We start from the raw sequence: 23,026 nt of genomic DNA, 5'->3' as shown, positions 1-23,026 counted from the left end.
ATAAACTAGTAAATTAAATAAATAATTTAATAATAAATAAATATTTAAATAAACAAGTAGTACTATAGGCCCAAACCTTGCAGCAATCCTGTCAGAACCCTCGCAGGTAACCCTCAGTACAAGCTGTTATTTCTCACCTGTACTACTGCTCAGTAGTTGATCATTCTTCTAAGAGCATCATAGCATTTCCATTTGTCTGGGATGTAGAAAGGCTCAAAGATGTGAGGGAAGGGAGTGTCATAGCCACATACTCTTGCAATAGGAGCTTCTAAATTCAAAAAGCATTCCTCCTGTTAATAAAAATAGAGAATAAATCTTAGTGAGGACGTTCTTTTCAGGAGTCTTGCATCACAAATAGGGGTCATATGAACTTTGCCAGACAGACAGTCCTGGAAACTCAAAAGTTCTATTTATATCACTGAATAAGTAGTCATAACCAGAACAGTGCTTCCTCTTGCACAAAGGTCCTTATTAAAAATACAAATTGTATTACTGTTATTTTCATTCTCTGCATATATGCTGTATTAAATCATAGGCAGATTATATTTAGTACATCTGCTATACATTCAGAAAACTGCTGCCAAGAAACAAATATTTTAGGAGCAAAGAAGTAAGAGTCTCTTTCCTGTGCCACTTTAAAATATAGAAAAATTATATAATCTAAGAGAGCATATTATTTGTTGGCTAAAGGAACATCATATTCAAACTTCCTTGAACTCTTAGATTATTAAGCCTCTGTCTAAGCATTAAGCAATTAGGAAAAGTAAGTGGATTTGCATTATCTCCAACCTTTGAGTCAAATCCATGCATTAGTCAACCCCCCACAATTTGTGTTCTACTTGGAGATCAGATTTGACAATGATTCTGAGAGTTTCATTACTTGACCTAGAACAGCACAAAATATTACAAATGCCACATTCATTTGAAAGCAACCCATAAATAAGTAACATTATTAGCCTTAATAACCAAATAAACAGTGAAGTTTCCATCTTCTTATTCTCAAGTACCAGAATGATGGCATGCACCATAAAAATCTGCAAGAAGTGGATGTAGAAATAACTTAGCCAGACCAAATGATCTTGGTGCTAATTATCAGCTCCTTTTTCTCCCCATATCTTTAGTATAGGTATTTGCTTTCCAAAGCAGACAAATGAAGTGATAAAACATGTCTCCTCCTGGTCTCTCCTTTATGGAGTGCAGCAACTGAGAAATCCTGGCCAACTTCCCCTGTACTTGGCTCAGCAAAATGGAAGATGAAGTATTATCTACCGGCCCTTTTCCGCCAGGCCCACAGGGAAAACAGTTAAAAAGCTTTTCTACAAACGCTTGAACGAAAAGTCAAAATGCCTTTCTACAAATAAGTGCCAAGTATTTTCTCAGACTGATGAACTGTTTTGAACGCACGTTGCCTTGCAGTCCATGGCAGCCTAACTCTACCTACTTTCTATACATCACTATTTGGCAGTATGGAAGGTCCCGGTAACACACTGAGATCACAACCTTTCACTCCAGCATTGTGAAGTGGGTTTTCCTGGACAATGAACCAAAGTAAAAAGTCCAAGAAGTTGTGTGATTGCAGACAGTATAAATTACACCTAATAGTGCATTAATTCACCTAGAAAACTTCACAGTCTGAGCAGGTCTGAGGTAAAAGATAAAGGTAAACAACATAAATATTTTTGAGCTCCATTTCCAGGCACTCTTTTTTTTGCAAAGCAAAAGATTCACATTAGTACAAAACCCTGGAAAGCAGAGTGTAGTAAGTCTTTTATCTGTCCATGAGATAGATAATGATGTCCTACTCTGACCTGCTGGCAAGGTAATTTTGATACTAAATAGACCTTGATTCCCATGTTGTAACTAACCAGTAAGACAAGGCAATAGATTTTGGACCATCCCAAAACTGACTGCCCATTCCACCTGTCAGTTGCATTACACCAAAACATGCAAATATATCCTAGACCTGCAGCCTCTCAGGCCTGCAGTGCTGTTTTCAAGCACCCAACACAGATCACTATCTAGAAGATAGACTGTTTAAACAAACTGGTATCTCCCCAGGAAAGACCTTAGGAAAAAACTTTAAAGTTAAATGGTTTTGGAAATAAAGTAGTAGGCATGGGATTTCTGGTTCAGTGTAAAATGCTTAGTTTTGAAAACCTGTAGGAAAAAGTCATACTCTATTAGCAGGATATCCATAACCTCCAAAATTAAATTAAAGTAAAAAATTATTATTTTGTTAGAAAAATAAGTGTTTATGAAACCAACAGCTATAGTTATTAGTTCAATCTATCTAAAATTTTCTTAATGTAAAAAAATCCAACAAAACATTAAATTGCTGTTCTTCTTGCCCTGCTTCCTAACTGCAGAGGCCAAATTCTGGCCTCAGTTATTCAATATGACCTTTGCCAATTTTCCTTAATTTGCCTGATTTTCACTGAAAGCTTTCTGGAAAAAATATTATTACATTAAGATGTAAAGGCATATAATTGGTCACATAATTCTATTTCAACATTTGATGCTTAATATCCTCTTATTAAGACTTTTCAAAACAACTTAAGAGCACAGGTCCCAGTAAAAATCTGTTCTTGAAATTCACAGTAACCATTCAAATGAATCACATATGCAACACTTTAAAACAATCACATGCCTTGATTTTTTAGAATAGGAGCTAAAGCTAAGGACTTGCTGGATGCTGCATAATTGTATGTGAAATGGATCCTCCAGTATGTGGTACACTCAATCTATTTACCCAGAGTACAATATCCCAGTATGCTAATATAGAAAATTTTATCCAAGTTTGTTTTAGCTTTATTAAAAGTATATTTTGCTGTTATCAGAGATACAGGTACTCATTGCTAAATCTGGGTTCTGAGTTAAAAACTCTGAAAAATCTTTTAATGAGAACTGCAGACATTTACAGAGATATACAGTTGTACAAAAAGGATAAAATAAAAAATCAAGTCCATTATTGGGCATAACTGAAAGAAAACATTACTCATCCATCTGCAATGTATGGAAAAATAAAGCAATCTCATCTGCCATTTGGAGGAAGTGCTTTCAGGCATCTGGGCAAGAAGAAGACAGCTAAAGGAGTTTTTTTGCTCCAGCTTGTCCCTCCTCTGAAGGGAATCTACAATTCCACAGTCACAGTAAACAGACCTTCTAATGCAAACACTTTGGTAAGTAAGTACTGGTAAATGAGACTATTTAATGCATAGCTAGAAAATCAGACAAATTCCAACTCAGTCTTTCCCCCTATTATAGCCTTAATTTCTTTATTTCTGTATTTTTTTGATCTACTTAATTTTTCCCCTGTAGCTGGCATGGATTAAAATCCATAAACAGGATTCTTTTTCTTTTAATTTTTTGTTTCTATTGTGTGTACAATATTTCCTAAGTGAGAAAGCTCTTCTTTAAAAATAAATTATTTCTGCAATATTTTATGTCATCAGAGTCTCTCCCACACTATTCTTATTTTGCAACACTACAAGTACCCAAAAAATTAACAGCTACTAGAATATCAGATGGCTTCTACATGAGACCACTGATTTTGCAACAACTTTTTCAGTACAGGAATTTACTTTCTGAAGGATGATAAACAAAAAGTTTATATAAAAGGCTAATATGAATACAAAGAGTTAGATATAACTCTTGATGTTTATTTTGGTATTATAGCTGTTATAATAAAAAAAAGACTAAACATAAAGTCCATTACACAAAGCAAACTGTAGGAACATTCTTCATGCAGGAATACTCATTTTTTGGCTGACAATACAACAAAATTTAGACTCAGGAATTCATTTGCAAATGAATTGCAGGTTGCCAAGCTTTAATTAAATTGTGGTCAGTTCTGTCAATTAGAACTCTGAATTCTGTCATCTCATCTACAGATCATAACATTTTAAGAACCACATATTTAATTAAAGAGCTTTTCATAGGGAAAACTTACTGCATCAGAGTTTCACTTTCTGTTCTGTATTTTTATTCACATTTATTTATGCTGTTGCCATAAACTAAAGTGTGGGGCTTAAACAATTAAGAAAATTTATTTCAGATCGCTTTTTTCATGATTGTTACATCTATATTATCTATTACTTCCACATACAGACTTTCAACTGTGAATTACCTATTATTGCAAAAATAAGATGAAAGCTACTATAGGTTAATAATGAACACGGAAATCTCATTTGCAATAAAATCTGTTCTTAAACTCATAGCTTAGATTTTCAAAAGAAGCTTTCCAAAGACATTGTCAATCAAGTCCCATTTTATAAAATGAGGATTTCATGCAAAAAAGCTGACACTAAATAAAGACTAAATGTCTTTTTCCACCATTTCTGCTTTAAAATAACGTCTTATTAAAAAAATCTACTTTCTAAAACAGAAAAGTCAAGCGTCTCCCGTTTTCATATGTTTCTCAGTTGTAGTACAGTACTTTCCTTTACAGCTACAAGCACCAAATGCTACACATTTTAAACACAATTTGCTTTGACAACAAATATATGTCACATTCCTATGAACAGTCACTTCTATGAGCCACATAAGTACTATACAATGCACCCATGAGATATTTTCAAGTTGAGATATGAGTAGAGAGAGTGATCTATATATCCTTTCTTTAGAGGAATTTTTTTTCCGCCAGCTTAGCCATTTTTGTCTTAAAGTACTTTTATAAATCTTTTCCTGATAGTTACAACCATGACACAACTTTTCCTCAGAGAACTCTGCAGATGTAGGTTGTAAACTTTTAACTTCTATCAAATATTTTTATCCTTTTCAAATCACTTTAAGACTATATATTTATAACTTAGCAGAGATTAATAATGATGCATTTTATTTGTTACCAATTCTTGGAATTTATGTAATTAATATCTTGCCAAATACAGAAAATAGTTAGCTGCTAAAATTATGTGTTTTTAACTGTCAAAAGAGATAATACTTTTACTTACAAAATACTTCAGTAATTAGAAAACAAAGAAAAATTTAGAGGGGAAAAAGTCTGTTTTGTGTAATTAATTGCCTTGTTACCATTAAAAAGCAATTAACTGCAAATATTATCTTTGCAGTAATAAATCACATAAAACAGTATTTATAGAATAAGTCACATTTATTGATAAAAGATAAAGTATTATAAAATGAACAATTCATACACAGGCTTGAAGATTGCTTTGGAATTTCATTTCAGACAGCTTCAAAAATGAATGGAACAATCTTTAATAACCCAATACACAACTGGTATGGTCTGCTAAATTCTCCTTATCAAGTTAACAACAGAACTGTTCCAACAAACATTGACAGCAAGAGCATTAACTAGAAGCTGTTGGCTGAGTTGTCTTGGTGGCAGAACTGCACAAAGAAATCAGCACTGCACTCCCAAGGTGTTTACAATACCAAAAAAAACCCCAAAAAAAACCAAACCAAACCAAACCAAAAAAAAAAAAAAAAAAAACAACCCCACAAAACAACAACAACAAAAAAAACCACAAACCAAACCAACTCAAAACTTCATTCATGTCAAATAATTACCTTTTCAACACGGATGGAAATTAATAAAAAGTAATTTTTATTTCTTCACAACCTAACCCTGTGTTTTATGCAAAAAGTCAAAAAGACTTTCTATGAAAATACTAAACCAGCTAAATTGACCCTGGTAGAATCTAGGACTAGAATTGAAATATATTCAACTCAGAGGAACACACAGACAGGAATTAAGGTCTTCCTGGTAAATGTATAATTTGCATTGTTTGGGATGTGAGGTGCAGCAGCCAGTACAATTCTTCTCCACAAAATAAAGGGCACAAGACAGATACACTCAAGAGGATGTGGAATGGCTTCCAGGTTATGGAATATGCTACTTTAAGTGACCCATAAAAATGTCTTTTGGCAAGTCAAGTTTTTGGTAATTAATTACAATCCACTAGATGATAACTTCTCACCTTTTTGCTATAAAAACTAGAAATACTGTTTTTTCCTAGGCAATTATGTTAGATATGCAGAATGTGACAAAATTATTCAAACAGAAGTTGTTACTCTATATAGCAGCAAACCACCTTACAGCGAAGTCACTACAAATTATGTTATTCTATAGGATATTCCAAGTTTCCTGTACACTTTCCTAAATGACAATTACAAATATTTGCAGCGGGACCCACATATTTTCTAAAAGAATGCCCAAAGCCTCAGAGCTAGAATGATTTCCCAGGCCCATGAATATCTGAACGTTCTTGCTTTATTTAGCTACTTGGGATTACTAACTGATCTGTTCAGTAAATGATCCTGCAAACTGCTACACGTGCAATAACATGGCTGAGTAATCCAAGGGAAATCAACAGAACTGAAGTGCCTGCATAAAATTATTCTTACATGAAAATGTTGCAGATCACAGGTCATTTTTCTGCATGAATGAGCAGTTGTTCTGCACAACAAACATTTGTTAAGATTTGCAGTGATGATTAACCTACTTCTAGTTATTTCCTACCTTTTAATAACAAAGGTAGAAATATGCTACCAATGTAATCAAACTTTATACTTTTTGATCATCATTTATCACCTACCATTCTAATTACTTATTTCAGTGTTTTGTAAAAACATCTTCTGGTTAAGCTCAGCATGCCAAAAGTGACTGGAAGGATTTGCTGCTATGAGTTTTAATAGTCAGTGAGTGGCATTTTTATTTTTACAGCTGTTGAGGCAGCTGAGAGGTTCTTGCAAAGACAGCCTTGTCAGTCTACGTATCTGGCACAGTAAAATTCTCCTAGAAGTATTTCACTCAACATGCACTAATGAACTTCAAAGGAAATGCAATTTCAGCTGCTGTTACTAAACAATTTAAACTAGCACATTTCTCTTTTTATATTGAAGCATTTGCATTTTGGGACAGCGCAGTGAGAATGAAGCTGTCACTGTGACTGTCACTAAATCCTTCCCCAGGGCAAACCTAGAGCTTGGCCAGGCAGCCAGGGCACAAGCACAAAGGAACTATCCTGTCCTCCCATGAAAAGGTCAGGGCTTACCTAATATCTTTCCTGAATTTTTTACATGATCACCTTTGCAAAACAGGCTCAGAGTGGAGGGGATTATTAGATCACTTGACACAAAGACATAAGGAATTTCATGGTGTATTATTCAAACCAAGTCATAATTTTACTTATAAATTTAATTTCTCAGAAGCCGTTTGATGGTACAAGCCCTCAGGTAGAAGAATTCTAGTGAAAAGCTTCAAGTGAATAATAAATATTCTCTCATATAAAGGCAAAATTAACAGTTAAGAAATCTGACTGGTGAGAACGGAGATGTAATTTTTATTCTACAGAAAAAGTTTAAAAAGTTGGAGAAAAATGTAATGAGGTTTTAAAATAAAAGTTTATGTAAAAAAGTACTCAGAAACACTAAAATAATTATATTGGAGACTGAGCTTTTAGGTACCAGCTAACCTAAATAGCATGAAATAATTATTTCACCAAATTTCTTAATCCGTTTTTTTTCTTTCCCAGAGAGATGCAATTTTTTATGGTTTTCATCATTCTACACTTCATTTCCTAAATTACTATTCAAACAGGCTACATTGATATTCCAGTGTAATGAAAAATTGCCAACAAAACAAATGAAAACAAACCTCAAAGAAAATAAGAAATTAATACTTCATTAATTTTTGCAACTATAAATAGTCAATGCAACTCTGTTAAAAAAGACCAAGAAATGGGCTGCAAATGAAACACTTTTAAAATAAAATGTTTAATAAGACCATAAACAGTTCACATTACATCTCTTAATTTAAAAAGTGATCCAAAAAATGAAGACAAAGAATAACATATTTCAGAGGCTATGAAATTTTGAGTTTCTTTTATGCCAGAACAAACACTTGAAAATTATTGCCCTGATTTCAAGGAGTCAGTGTGTATAAAAACAAATGTGTGGGACCTGCAACATATTCAGCAATATTACACACAGAAACATAGATAACAGAATTAATTATTTTTACACAAGACAGAAACACAACAATAGATGTCAAATTTATATTTTAGGAGTCTCACTGAAGTTTTCATTGGATTAAGCCCAAGTATTTAACTTGGTCTATGTTTTAAATCATTTAAAAAAATGTCTTAAAATGGTTATGTGAACTTTATTTTTATACTAAATCATTTACACAAATTTAATTTTCACCCCACTAATGAACTTACTGCTTTTAAGTTGAAACTATAAATCTTTTATATAACATAACCTAACCTATGTCTTCTGTCAATGTTTTCAATTGTACAGTGAAATTTCTTAATGAAGAAACAAAGTAAAATACCTACACAACTGCCTTAGTTACTGTGAAGCACCTCTCATAATTTTCTTTTCTGTTTCAGTTAGTACTCAACATAAAATTGCCATGAATGAAATGCAAAAATAAGCTATTGGTAGTACTGCAAAAGGAAAATTGCAACAGAGTTCACACTGAGATTTTTTTTCCGCCTATGTGTCTGCAAAACAGTAAAAAAACAGTGTTTCTCTCATGTAAGTAGTTAAGAGAAATTCTCAGTTTATTCACTAACTAGAATTTTTGCAGAACTCAATCCATCAGGACTCTACTGGACTAGATATCTCTAACAAATGGCATTCAATAGCATAATACATAAAATCAGAATATCATAAATATAAAGCAGAACTATAGCACAAATGGACACAAAATCAAAGCACATTTTTAAACAACAGTTATCCAGTCATGGAAATTTCTGTGCCCACCAGCCCATATGCCTGATTTCCTCTCAGCAAATGAGACCACCAGCCATGCACAGCTGAAGTTGGAGCTTTTTCCCCAAACTTTTGACAAAGCTTAAGGATACAAAACTTGGCAAGTTCTCAGAACTGAAGTCCTGTCTCTGACATCACAGAAGGCCACAGTTTCTATCACAAATTGATATTGATATATTTGACTGTATTGTAATCTATTGTGGTGATAATGCTGTAACATGGTTATTGGCTTTTTTTATTCATACTCGTTCTGCATGACAGGTAATCCTGAAACTCCTTTTCTAATTTCAAGCTATGCATTTCAGATTCATTCATAGTTTTCCCCCAGTATTACTTCAGCAAACACTTTTCTGTTGGTTACCTTTGTTTATTTTCCCAGTAAATTTATAAACAGGACTTACATGCCTTTAGTCTTCTTTTCAACAGTGGAAAGAAGGCAGAGAGCAAGATCTCCACAGCTTCTGATGACCCTAACAGCTCCTGACTCATGTTGCCTGGTTTCACTACTTGTTTTAAAAACTAGTTCACCACACCACTGTCTCCTACAATAAAGTAAGTCCTTACTGTTTCTACCATAAGGGCCTCTCCAAACACACTTGTCTTTTTATCCAACTGCAGGATATACAACTGAGCTGAAGCCAACTGATACACCAGTTCTTCCTCTTTCGCCCAACAAATCACTTATAAGCTTATGCTTAGAAAAGCTAGTAGTTCCTAGCCATGTAGAAACTCTGCTTCTGAGACCCTCAATATCACCCAGTCTTTAAAAATGTTACTCTTTACAACTTGGTAATATTTTTGAGAGCCCACCATACCACAATCCCCACATCATACACTTTGCAGTTCTTGTACTGACAAGATTTTGTAAGGTCAGGATCTAATCTGTCAGGTTAATCTGCCACCATCTACATTCACTGTATAAAGCTCAGCAAATTCACTGACAAATTAAATTTCGAAAACATGAGGCTGACAACATTTTTATCAGAGCACAGTAACACAAGAGAACTAGTACTTCATGCTTTTAGAAGGGAATTATTAGCTGTCAAGACTAAAAAACAGTATTCCAAAAAAATCCAGCCAGTACAGAAGTTATTATGGGGCTTTTCTCACTGTATTTGGCGAGATTTTTCACTTGTCAGATGGTAGAAATACAGTCAACCAATCCTGCTAACAACTGTAAGAATGATACATGCAGACACTGCTGATATAGGTTTAGATTGCTAAAGATCCAGTTTAAGTGTTTGACATTGTACTTTTTCTTGATCAAGACAAGAAACATGTTCTCAAATGGCTTCTTTTGTAAAATGTATCCTTTAAAAAAAGTAAATGAAATAAAGGTCACACATAGCACTATTTTCCTGGTTTGTTTCTGCTGTGAATTCAGGTATACTCCAGAAATTATGGGGTTTGTTGGCTTCATAGTTTCCTATCCATTGTAAAATCAATATTACTTTGAATACTCTATGTACAAAAATACAGGTTTAAGAATCTTTCTCTGAACAGTATATAATTTTTCAAGGCATTTCTACTTATTTTAGTGATCACCACAAATTATATAGAGAAAGAAAATCTTAACTTGTACTGGTTAATAAACAACTTCAGCCTAGAAAGACCCAGTGACTGAACAGATCAAGGGCTGAGATTTGCTGCAGCACAGTGACAACAGCATGCTGAAATTCAAGTTGCTGCTTTGCAGTTTTCTTATTGAATACAATGGTTTTGTATTTATTAAAACATCTTTTGAAAGTTTTCTTAATTATTTTATATAATTTCTCTAAATTATTCAAGCTGTTTTCAACACTTCTTTCTTTCTGATTTACCCCCAATGAAAAATTTTTTAGGGGTAAAACAGGATGTTCTGTGTAATTCATTAGGTTACCATTAAAAGTCAAGGAAAGCTATTTATGTTATTGAAAGGGAGATAATTTTAGGAGTAAGAGTGTCCATCAGGAACAGTGAAAGAGACAATGATACTTGAAAAATCAATCCATATTTCCCTCTCTTTTCAGTCCAGATCCACTGTCAAATGTGGTAAAATCTTTATGGACATAAAATTGTCAGTACGCAGACAGTGAAAGGTTTTTAGATATTTCAAGTTTCTCAACTACCTGGAATTCAAAGTTGGTATAACATCCACCTTTACAGGTGAATGAAGATTGCAGGTAATTAAACATATAAAAGGAAAATAAACGCCATTCATTAGGTGACTTCTGAAGTTGCTCCTATAATTTTGGCAAACCCATTGGCTTTTTGAAACTTCTAAATCCACATATAATGTTACATATAGCATTTAGAGCCAAATGTTTCCCTGAACTAGCTCAAAACTCCATAGGAAAATGGGGCAAATTCAGATCTTCCTACTCAAAGTTAAATCAGAATTTCAATCCTTAAACAACAGTAAAAGTTTCTTTATAACTTGTGCAAAGATGGTAACATACACATTTATTCACATAATCCCATCATACTTACTTAATCCTTTTCTTAGTATGCTGAATCTAGACAGTGATTAAATACACAGTAATTAGACGATTTTGCCTCAGAGGAAAGTAGATTTTTCAATTTTGGTTCAACCAAGTGGGAAAAAAAGAGAAAAGCTGTTAAAATTGTCTTGGTAAGGCAACATTGATGACGTAATTTGATTTTTGAGTAACAGTGGACTGCCACCTCTGTATTACTTACCAGGTTCCTTGCACATCTGAAACATTTTCAATACATTCTGGAGACAAATTGCTTACCTGAGGCATTCTGAATAAATGGGAACAATTTTCTGAGTCAACATATAGCAATATATGGTGTTACAACTCATATTTCAGAGACTTTTTGTCTCCTTTCACTTCTGCCCTTTGGGACTGAATAGAGGTAAGTCCATCAACACATTTATTAGCATATAATCACATGAATTCCATCAATATCAATATATTTTGTGATTGACTCAGACATATGCATATACAGACCCGAACTTGACACCTACAATACACAGAATGTGTATTGTGACACCTAAAATAGACAATATTAAATGCTAGCTTTTTATAACCAGTATTTCTTAGTCTCAGCCAAACAGCACTCTTAATGTAAGGTGGTGGCCAGGTAGCAAGAATCAGGTGTTTGGAACCTACTCCCCAAGTAAGGTATTTGAAGCTAATATACAACAAGCACATAAAAAATAAACAAACAAAACAACAAAGTTTAATTTTTTAAGTACTCCCATGAAGAATCAATAAACACAGAGATGGGTAAAATTTGAAAGAGGGACATTCTCTTTGTGGGACCCCAAAAGTCACAATGCCACTGAACAGCAAAGAAGGAAACTTAAGTAGGGCACTTCTGCCCATGGCCAGGGTGCTCATCTCAGGGATGGCAGCTCCTGACCCCCCATGCTCCTCACATAAGCATTTTATCCAATGTACATGAACACAAAACAGAAAATAGGGAAGAAGCTCAAATTTTCAACCAAGAACACCAAGTTTGTCAGAAATTCCACCTGGAAAGACAGAACTAGTATTCCCTGAAAAACCTCCCGCTAAAACTGGCAAAAAGATTTAACACTGGCATTTTCTGACAGAACAGTATTTTGCCAAAAGGACCATGGTCAGTCTCAAAATAGAGGCACTTCATCTTTTTTTTTTTTGTGCTAAAGAATGGAAGTATTGCATGTAATTAGCTTCCTGCTTGATTGAAATAATAGATTGGCAGGGACTAAATATTAGCAGCCCCAGTGGAATTGGTTATTACTCCTCCAGGTCCTCAGCAACGTTCACCTGTCTTCTTCTCCTATCATTAATGTCTTGGATCCAACTATGACTTACAGAGGTATTCAAATGTAAGAGTCTGAACATCTTTTATAATTCATCTTGAAGAAAAATATTGAAACTATGTTAGGCAAAGGGACAGATACATCACATTTCTACTTGACTATTTCATAAATGAATTGCTATGCTTGTTTCTCTGGAATAACACCAGTCAATGCTAGCCACCCAAGGGGCCTTCCAGGATTTAATTACCAAAACTTGGGCCTGCAGATAACTTTTTTTCTGTGGCAATACTGAACTGTATAAGTTTGAATGTATTTAGAGCAGCAGCCAGTCCTAAAATACAATTCATCCATCTCAGCTGTCCAACAAAAGCATGAAGCTTTCACATTATAATGCAGGATTTAAGGAGTGGGGTTTTCTGCCTTTTTTTTCCCTTCAAGTTTTTGCAGGAACACCACGTGAGTTGTCTTTGGCCTCACCAACTATTTTTTGTATGCTTTTTGGATATCACTGTTACCAATATTTCTGCCTCCCTGATGGAACATCTTAGGTCCGAGGTTTCATGATTCAGAACAATTATATCATAAAAACTGAACGTTAAAACAATTCATTTACACATATGTTTATACTGCTCCAAAGATTTTGTACACTGTGATCAGACTATAAAGTGCATGGAACTAAACTTTTGTTTCAACTTCAGCTAACAGACTATTCAAATAGAGTAAATTGTTTTAAATTAAGATTATTAGATTTCATTTTAAAGTTTGTGCATTTTTATAATTATATTATACTCTAATGAATTTTGAAATGAATTAATTATATTATTTGGCAAAAATACAAATGTACTGGCTTTATGTTTCTATTGTATTATTTAAACCTGGCTTTGATTATAAAGCCTATGAACAGCTGTAGAAAGAATAATTTTTCCTTTAGTCATAAGTTACATAAAAAAGACAAAATGTAAAAAATTAAATATACAGAGTTCCACATACCATAAAACAATTATTATCATATTTTTCAAGTATGGAAAACTAATTTTTAAGATTTACAGTGCATCAGTCAGTGGGTTTTTTAAATCAGAAGTTATGGGTTTTTTTCTAAAGGACAATTACTAATATGGTCAACATTTTTCTGATCTTTAGAATTTAATAATTTCTAAACAGTAATAAATGATAAGCATATTAACTTAGCACAGAAAGAAATTCTTTAAACTAACAGTCCCATCTTTAAGTTCTGAATGTATGTTCCATAATTCACTGTTAAATTTCATGCTATGAAATAGGCATGAGAATGGCTTTCAGATTTTAAAGCTGTAGTGCTACTACAAACCAGAGTACATGGAAGCAATTAACTCGGATTGCAACCATATTCTGCTGTATTTATAGAAAATTAAGCTTTAAAAATACTTATTTAGAATTGTAATAATTCACAAATATGCTTGGGATATGCATAAAGACAATTAGAGGTAATCTATTTTTTTTTAGTATCAAAGTATGCAAAGAAATATACTGTATTACTGAAGTAAAAACAAACCCATACACTTTCTCCGGAATATATTTCATAATTGTTACTAATATTTATATAAATACAGTCACTAAATTTTTCCATTATTACTTCCATTAATCACCATTTTGAATTCTTTCTACAATGTAAACAAAATGACTGGCTCCGAATTGTCAAAAAAAAAAAAGTTGCATAGACATTAACGATTCCAGCCCTGTGACCTGTGAAATGCTTTCACATGCTTACTTAAAACTCAGATTTCAGTCAAAGGTGACAGCAATAAATAACACAAAGGGTTAGATCTGAATTTTTTGTGAAAAAAACAGTACAAAACATGCTAAGGCACTAAACTCTCTTAATTTTACTTATTTTACTGCTTGAACGTGTTACAGCCCACTAAACTGTGGACTAAAAGCAAGAAAAATTTAATTTTTAAAACAACTCCTCAATTTGGTTTTTGTGCCCTCAGGCACGGACTCCAGTTCAGCTCCCTGGGTATTTTGGCCATATAGGAACATAGGCATCCATGCCATCAAATATTCACATTTCTGCAGTATCTGGTCAAAAACTGTAAGAGCTAAAACAACTGATTTTGCTTTATACTTGTTGTAATTCAATTCATTTGAAGACAGAGACCAGTCTGCTTCAACCGCTGCTCTGGAAGTGGGCCCTGAGAAAAGCCATCTGTTCCACTCAATAAAATCAATTTTGTGGGCCCTCTTCCACTTTTATTTCTGAATTCAAGTGCCAAACACCTGCAAATTCTCCAGGCAACTTCCAGATCCAAAATTCCCACTTCCCTCAGGACACATTTCAAGACGTAAGTGCACCACTGCAGTGACTGGCAAAGCTCCTCAGGGTGGAGCCCCCACAGTTAGGGGGCATCTCCAGGGGGCACAGAGCTGTCCCCTCCACTGAGCAGGCAGGGATGGCATAATGACCACTCTTCAACCTTGGGCAGTAAAATTCAGTCACTCAAGTCACAAAGCAAACAGTGAATACCAGGTTTGGCAGGTTTAAGACACCTAAAAGCAGGTTTTGTTCCTCAGAAGCCGCTGAATAAATTTTTGTTGTTACTCATAGGAAAAAGGCAACAACCACAGCTGAGTATTACCTGAAAGGACTTCAAGATGCACTTGGACAGTAAAATATTTAATTTAGAACTGTTTTGTCAACAAAATGTCTGAAATTGGTCCAAGAGAGTGGGCAGTTTCTAACCTCAGCTGGCTATTTTAGAGCCAGCATCTGGTTTAAGCCAGTTGTCCAAAACCTCCTCAGTTTGAGGAGAAGAGAGGGCCCCTGTGGGGCATGGCAGACCCCGGGCATGCCGTGTGACCGAGACTTCTGCTTTGTGACTGCAGAAGGAGCTTATGACACCAAAACTTCCCAGTCCCTTCACAGACCCCAGCCCAGACAATTGTTCAGTCAAGCAACAATTAAATCAAAAATTAAGTTTCCTTTATATAAAGAGTTATCACCACTAAATTTAATGTATCTGAGCTATAGAGAACATGCAAAACTGCATACAAAGAGTACACAATTACCGTGAGCCCTGGTCAGCCTGACGGTTAGCTACATAGTGAGGTGAACCTTTATTTTCCATACAGTGCAATAAATCATGCTGGTAGATGACACCGTAGAGCATGTCTAAATCAAGAGAGCCACTGAGGAATACCTAAAAACTATCCAGCCAAAGAACTGCAAAGAACCGGCACTAAAATCTACCACGTGCCAAAAAGTGCTACAGGGTTAAAAGGAAAGTAAAAAAATACTTTGTGGTGGTGAAATGCTCAACAGCTTTTAACACTGTAACATACTTGCCTATTAGTATGGTTATCTGCTTATCTGATATATTTTATATAGCTGATATATTTGTCTTATATCAAAGATCAAATCTTTTCTCTGCCTCCAGAACTTCACCACTTTATGGCATCTCTCAGTGCCCAGATGAAGTAAGTGCATCTATCCGGGATTAATGACTCTGGCCGCCCTCAGTTTAAAACATAGATACCCATGTTCTGCAGCTGAAAATCCTAATTTTCAACCTCTCTTGTTATAAATGCTAAGCATTTCTGAGCTGAGAAATCATTTTCTCTCCTTAATACTCAAGGGTGAAGACTGGCAGGAGAAAAATGAGTAACGGGTCACTCACCATTTCCCAGCTACGGAAACAAAAAAATCAGCGGTTCCAATCGGATCAAACACTTTGTTCTGTAAGTCTGAATCAGCTTTTCCAACCAACTGAGTAGTTAGAGGTTACAGCACATGATAAAATCAAAACACCAACAGCATTTCAGAGCAAATTACTGCAAACATCAGGATTTTCAAACATTCAAATGCAGGAGATCATTCTTAAGTCTTCTGAATAGTAAAATGTGCTCACTGGTAAAAACTGGTACCCACATAGTAATGTAGATCTTATGAACCTGAGCAAAAATCTAAGAACAGCCTTTGAAGTTTCAAATACGTGTTTTATTCGCAATCTTATTTTTATTCTCTAGAAACTGTGTTCACAATAAAGAACAAAAAAAAAAAAAAAAAGTGAAAGTCCAATAAAGTGTAAACATAATTACAACCATATGCAACAAATCTCCGTAACAAAATGTTTGTGGAAAAGCCTGAGTGACCTGGAAGAATATCTCTCAACAACAGAATATAGTTTCCTGATACAGTCCTCTTGCATTTTAAAATAACTATTTTGAATACTTTTATGTATGCAATCCTCTCAGTCTGTACAATTACTAAAGACAGAAAGTCACGGGTAATGCCAGTTTTATATCACAGCTTCAATCATATTTACTTATTTTGCTGTGCTTCAGAGGCTTGTCCTCTAGAATTAAGGTCATCTGTCATTTTAAAGATTACCATCTTGATTGTGTATCCCCTCCTTTTTAAGAATTCTGAACTTTGCAAACACTCCTGAAATCCCCTGAACTCAGTCCTCCTTTTGGACTCCATTCTGAACTCCAACATTATTTCTTTCCAGTACTATTAGTGAGAGTATTAGAATTTGACCAATTGCTTTGCACAAAAATCCAAATTTCTGTCACTGTTTCAGGATATTTGACAACTCAGGCATTGAGCAAACACACCACACTGATAAAGCTCATGTTGTGAAGTGTATTTCTTAGTAATACTTAAAAATTTGAATGAATTTCTGCTTCCTTTCACTTGATAAAGTGTCATTTTATCTATAGCACTACACTAAAACAAGTCAGATTTTTGACAGACCTATTTCACTTTCTTGTATTTTAATATCTGAAACATTTATTATTTAAGTCATTTTCAAAGCCTTTTAATATTCACATTTCCCAGCTGCATTGTAGGTAACACTACTACCTACTCTTTATGTATGTAGTAATGTTTAAAAGGATACACTACCTCTTTTTAAAGAATAATTTAAGGTTGGGATTTGAAAATTTAGCTAGATATACCTTACAAACTTCCCATTTAATATTTGTTATTACAGGGTAACAGGCTGTTTTTGTAGTTATCCTCAGAAAAACAGATATATCTTTAGCCTTTAATTCCTTCTTTTCACAGACACCATTAAAAGGCACTCCTACTATCTGGTGAACTTTAGGCATATAAAACTAAGGCTTCTAGATACTTGGGAAACTATGTCTTGTTAGATGATACAGGATCTTTATTAAATATGCTACGGTAGCTTAAATAGTCATTTTGATTTGGTTATGATACCATAAATACTTATTAACAGATTTTCTCTCACCACAATTTTTCAGTGTGATTTTTCCTTATTTTATAGCAATCTGGAGGTATGTAAATATATTCAAAGGTATTTCAAGAGTAGCTGGTCCTTCTGCTTCACTTACATTTTATTACTAAGCTCACAGAATCACAGAATTTATAGGGTTGGAAATGACCACTAAGATAACTGAGTCCAACCATTAACGTAGCATTGCCAGGTCTCCCTCTTAACCATGTCCCAACTTGTCACATCTACACATCTTTTAAATACCTCCAGGGATGGTGATTTCACCACCTTCCTGGGCAGCCTGTTCCAATGCCTGACAATCCTGCAGTGAAAAAATGTTTCCTAATACCCAACCTAAACCTTCATGGGTGCAGCTTGAGACCATTTTCTCTTGTCACCTGGAAGAAGAGATCAACCCTCAGGTTACAACCTCCTTACAGGTAGTTGTAGAGAGCAACAATGTCTCAGAGAGCTCAGTGACGACTTCCATCAGCTCACTCAATACACTTGGGTGGATCCCACCCAGACCCATAAACCTGTATGTGTCTGTGTGGTGCAGGAGGTTGCTGACCACTTCCCTTGGGTTATGGGATCTCCATTCAGATCCCCCCTTTTTGCCTTCCAGCTCAAAGGGCTGGGTACACAGCTATTATTGTCTTCAGTGCAAAATTCTTAGTCACCTCTGCATTTTAAAGCTAATCTCCACAACACATCTTCAGAGATCAGAACGTTAATCTCAGTTCTAAATACATTCTTTATCTTATTAGAAATGTTGAGTTATCCTGAATAAACAACTGTTCTTTGAAAAAGCACAGTAGTCCTCCTTTACTTGGTAAATAATCATGTATGTGGAGATAAATTGTTTGATTCTGAATGGACAAACCAGAGTGTCTTCAAGTGCTAATCACACATAATTTATTAACATGTCTCCTTTAAACAGTAAAACTGAACAAGTACTCCTGAAAACAGTGTGCGGTCTTATGAATGTTTACGAATTGTCCAAAGAGACAACATTAGCACTCCTTACTCAAAATTAGGGATTTTCAGCATGTAATTCTTACCAGACATGGAATTCATAAATGATCTATTGTAAGTTATGCAGTCTATTGCAAATTATGCAGACAATTCAGCTGTCATTACTCCCTCTAAGAGTGGAACTTCTCCCTAACTTCAGTTTAAGTGAGGCATCCTAACCTAGCACGAAATACAAGATATAACAGAGATTAAACACCCTCTGCATATGTTAATCGGTATTAGAGAAGGATCAGCTCTTCTGTGTAAAATCCCATTTCATCTGCTATTATAAAATAGATTAAAATCTGACCTTAATCAATAAAACCTATGTCTGACAGTTCACATTAAGAAATTATCTATCCACAATAAAATTAAACTATTGGCTTGTATTCAATTACAGAAGCAGAAAAATTGCCTTTGGAGAACATTCCCAATCAAGTATAGATATATGCAGCATACGTATATAAAACAGTCACAAATGTAATTGATTCAATATTTTCTTTGACTTTTATTAAACAATTTTTAAGTAATGCAAAATAAACAGATACCAATCAACACATCGCAGCGTAACAAAGATCATATGTTGCTATCATTTGTAAGTGAAGCCAGCAAGCTTTATATAACAACTCAAAGTTTAATGAACTTATTTTCAGTTGTTGACATTTTAATTGATTACACTGATGCCAAGTGGAGGTAAACTACATGAACAGTGGAGCTCAGTTAAGCAGTAATTCAATTCAGCTACACAATATTTGTTGATGAGCACCCACCTAGAGCAGAAGTCTCAGCAAGATCAATTACCTGCCAATACTGCCACAGTTTAGGGGATGTCCCCTGCATTCAAAGTCACTGCACCCCTGCAGCTTCTGGAAACTGTGCTGCGCTCTGCAAAATCCCTTACAGAGTGCCCTTGCTTAAGACGCAATGCATCTTAAGACAGTAACAGGTTTACTTGCAACTTCAAAATGCTACTCTAATTATTTTTATGGCCTGAGTTATAAACAGTTTACCATTACAGGTTTTCCTTAGATCATTTAAAAATATCTTCTTGTAAATGAGACCATATAATTGCTTTCCTTCCAGGAGTATTTGAAAGAGCTGCTAAAATAACTGAACAGTGCTGAATGAGACAAAAGGCAAAAATAAAAATAAGAAAGGTACACTAAAAACAGAGAATAAGAAAAAACAATACAAACTAAGGTTTAATTATGCAACAGGGTCATCTAACTTGACAGTGTGGAGATCTGAAGTGTTCTCCAAAACACCCCAGTCCCCTGCCCCATACAGAACCATTCTGTTTCACACAGACAGCTTCCAGTAATCCCAAAGATAAAATGGATTCATACACCTAAGACCTTATGGAAACTATGTGACACCAAGAAGTAAGAGATAAAGTAAAAGCGTTTTGTCAACAGCAGTCAAGCCTTATCTAGCATCAAGGATCAGGAGGAATAAGGTCAAGCAATCCTAGATAAGAGATGGACACCCATGCTCCAATGCTCTGCTGCTTGTCTTGCTATTTTTTCCAAACAAACACATCATGGGTTCCCAAACTTTCCAAACTAAAGTCCCCTTTTATCTATATCAGCCAGCAATATACAAACCAGGAGTTTAGGAAAGAAAATTTTCCAGATTTCCTTCTGAGCACTGTTCCATTTGTCTACTTTTTGAGCCCAATTCCAGCTGTTGCAAAGGAATGTAGTGCAAAAAAAAACCTTCAGAGAAATCTGATGCTAAAAACCATGCAACTCTGCAGGATATGAAGCCTACCAGACTTCCAAACAAAATACCTTCCTTCCTTCAAAAATAATAAAATATTAATTCAGCTTATCTTTTCCAAGTATCTCAAAGTATCACTGTTTGAACCATAAAGTATGTCAAGAGAATGTTCAAAGAAAACCCAAATTAACCTGTTTGATGATGACTGGGCTCGACAGACCAGATGAGAGGTAATTTAGGTAGTGAGAGATGTTAACGCATAGCAAAAGCATTCCTGTCTCATATGGTCACTGCAGCTTTTCATATTGACACAATAACTGCCAGGCATTGAGTTGCTATGGTTTTTTTTCAGAAGTGCTATCATTAGTTTTCTTTTCTTCCCACCATAATATTCTAGATTAATTAGAAAAATTAGTTATGTAAGAATAGACTAGCCCATGCACTTTTGCCAATCCATTCTGTTCAGGCCACTGGGTACTATATAAACAAAACCCAGCATGGCCTTCCAACTAAATCAGGTGGTTCCCACAGGGTTGGGGTTTTTGCTTAGAGGGACTCCCTGGTACCACAAAAAGATTTATAAAAGCTGATTTCTTCCTCAAATCTTGTATGATTGTAGTAATCAGAGTAGGGATGTGATCTACAGAGCAATATAATTAATTCACATTTTTAGGCAGGGCAAGGAGGTTCTACAGAAATGTGAATCTACAGCTGTAAGCCAGTCAGTCTAATATCAAGTGTCTAAAAAGACAGAGCAAATCATTCTCAATTCCATGTCCAAGACCACCATGGGGCCTCAATGCCATGTCTAAGAGCAAAAGTGTTTGCAAATTGTCAATATTAATTAAACAGGGGCAAATCTTGCCTGATCAACCTGACTGCCTCCTAACACGAGATGTCAAAGATAATGAAAAAGGGGAGAAGAGTAAACACTGTTCTACCAGGATCTGGATCTGTCAGGTTCAAAGGGTGGTGATCAGAAGAACAAAATCTAATAGGAGGCAATTAGTAGATATGTTCCTTGGTGTCAGTGTTCACCAACAGCTTTACCAACAATCTTCAGGGACACATAGCAAAAATACAGAGGGGACAAATATGGGGGGAAAGGATTGATAAGCAGGGACATGGAGCAGCTATTCAGAGGCACCTCATCACACAGAAAAACGCAATGACAAGCACGTCATGGAGCACAAGTCCTACACTCAGTATCCAAGCACTGTGAGCACCACTGCCAGCTGGGGACAGCTGTCTGGAAAGCAGCTCTGTGGAAAAGATGCTGGAAATCCTACCAGGCAATGAGCTGCATGACAGTAGCATCAAGCACTTTCATCAAGGGCAGGTAATGGCATTTTGAGCTGTGTTAGCTCAAAGATCAGACTGTTTTTAAAGACTTTGCTTTCAATGTGTTTGTTTCGTGGTTTTGAAAATCATATTCCTTACATGACACAAATGTAATCTTCCTGGGTTAATACTACAGCTGGAAGTAGTTCTCAGCTAATGACTTCTTCCTCAGCTCTCACTGTCTTTTCTTTCAGGGCTTTTCCTGGATTTTCATTTAAAAAATAAATTAAAAAGCTAGGAAAGGAAAACAGATAGGCAAAAGTCTGACAGATACATTTTTGTCAGGTTTTTTTTCTTGCTTTAAATGAACAGTCTTTGCTAATGAATCATAACACATAACCCCTGTTCATACTATATTAGTTCAAAAGAATAAAAGCCAAAAATAATTGGCATCGGCAAAGATTTCAGATTTAAAGAGAGTGAGCACAATACATGCCTTGTGTTATTCCTCTGTACTGTACCAGAAACTCTGTAATATCCCATCATTACAAAATGTGCTTGTGAAAGAATATAAAAATAGGCAAACAAAATAAAGACCAAAACACTCAAGCTCAGAACACACAGTGCACAAAGTACATTCCCATTGTATTTACCCAGTCATTAGCTATCTGTTTGCATTGTATATGGGGAAGTGCAAAGTAAACCAGAAAGCCTGCTTGCGTAGGCACTGACATCAGGACTGTAGGGTTATTAGATACTGGACGACCTCTTGCAAAAAGCTTTTAGGATTTAAAACCTTTCTAAAATAACAGATATGGATTTACTGTGAGAACTGAGAAAATTCTAAGCCCTGATTGCTCTACTTTCTCTAATTAACACTTTTTGCTATGGCGGGCAAGGTCCCCAGCACTGCGTGACAGAGGTATCATGCCTTCTGTTGATGTGACATTCTTGAGTTTCAACATATGACTATTTAAAATCCATAAACACAGTGCACTAGATTATGCATTTCCCTGTTAATCAAAAGCTATTATTTCTCTCCCATGCCATTGCCAAGGCACACAAAAATGGAAGGAAGAGTGGCCACAACTGTGAAAATATCTCCAAGATCTGAGAATTATCTTCTCAAGAGCTGCAGCTCACATTGCCAAGTACAAATGAGAAAGCAGGAAAAAGAGTCCAGAAGAACAGTAGCACAAACACACCCTTTTCAGCCCAAAAGCAACTATGGAGCAATAATTCAATTCACACTCATCTTTAGGACAAGACACAGACATGACTCTTTAGCAGAATGACTATTGTAAAC

At 35.2% G+C, this 23,026-nt stretch overlaps 1 protein-coding gene across 1 annotated transcript in view; it reads right to left on the bottom strand.

Annotated features, from left to right (window-relative positions):
* The window catches only part of BCKDHB (branched chain keto acid dehydrogenase E1 subunit beta), a 104,846-nt gene that overhangs the window by 4,796 nt on the left and 77,024 nt on the right, over nt 1-23,026 (bottom strand). Inside the window, exon 10 of the mRNA XM_064412523.1 lies at nt 138-290. Within this exon, the coding sequence (XP_064268593.1) occupies nt 150-290 (141 nt within the window). The 3' untranslated portion in view covers nt 138-149. The remainder of the gene's footprint in view (nt 1-137; nt 291-23,026) is intronic.

This window comes from Passer domesticus, chromosome 3 (genome assembly GCF_036417665.1).
Source record: "Passer domesticus isolate bPasDom1 chromosome 3, bPasDom1.hap1, whole genome shotgun sequence".
Taxonomy (NCBI): domain Eukaryota; kingdom Metazoa; phylum Chordata; class Aves; order Passeriformes; family Passeridae; genus Passer; species Passer domesticus.
The sequence above is the reverse complement of the archived record's forward strand: the minus strand, read 5'-3'. Positions and strand labels throughout refer to the sequence as shown.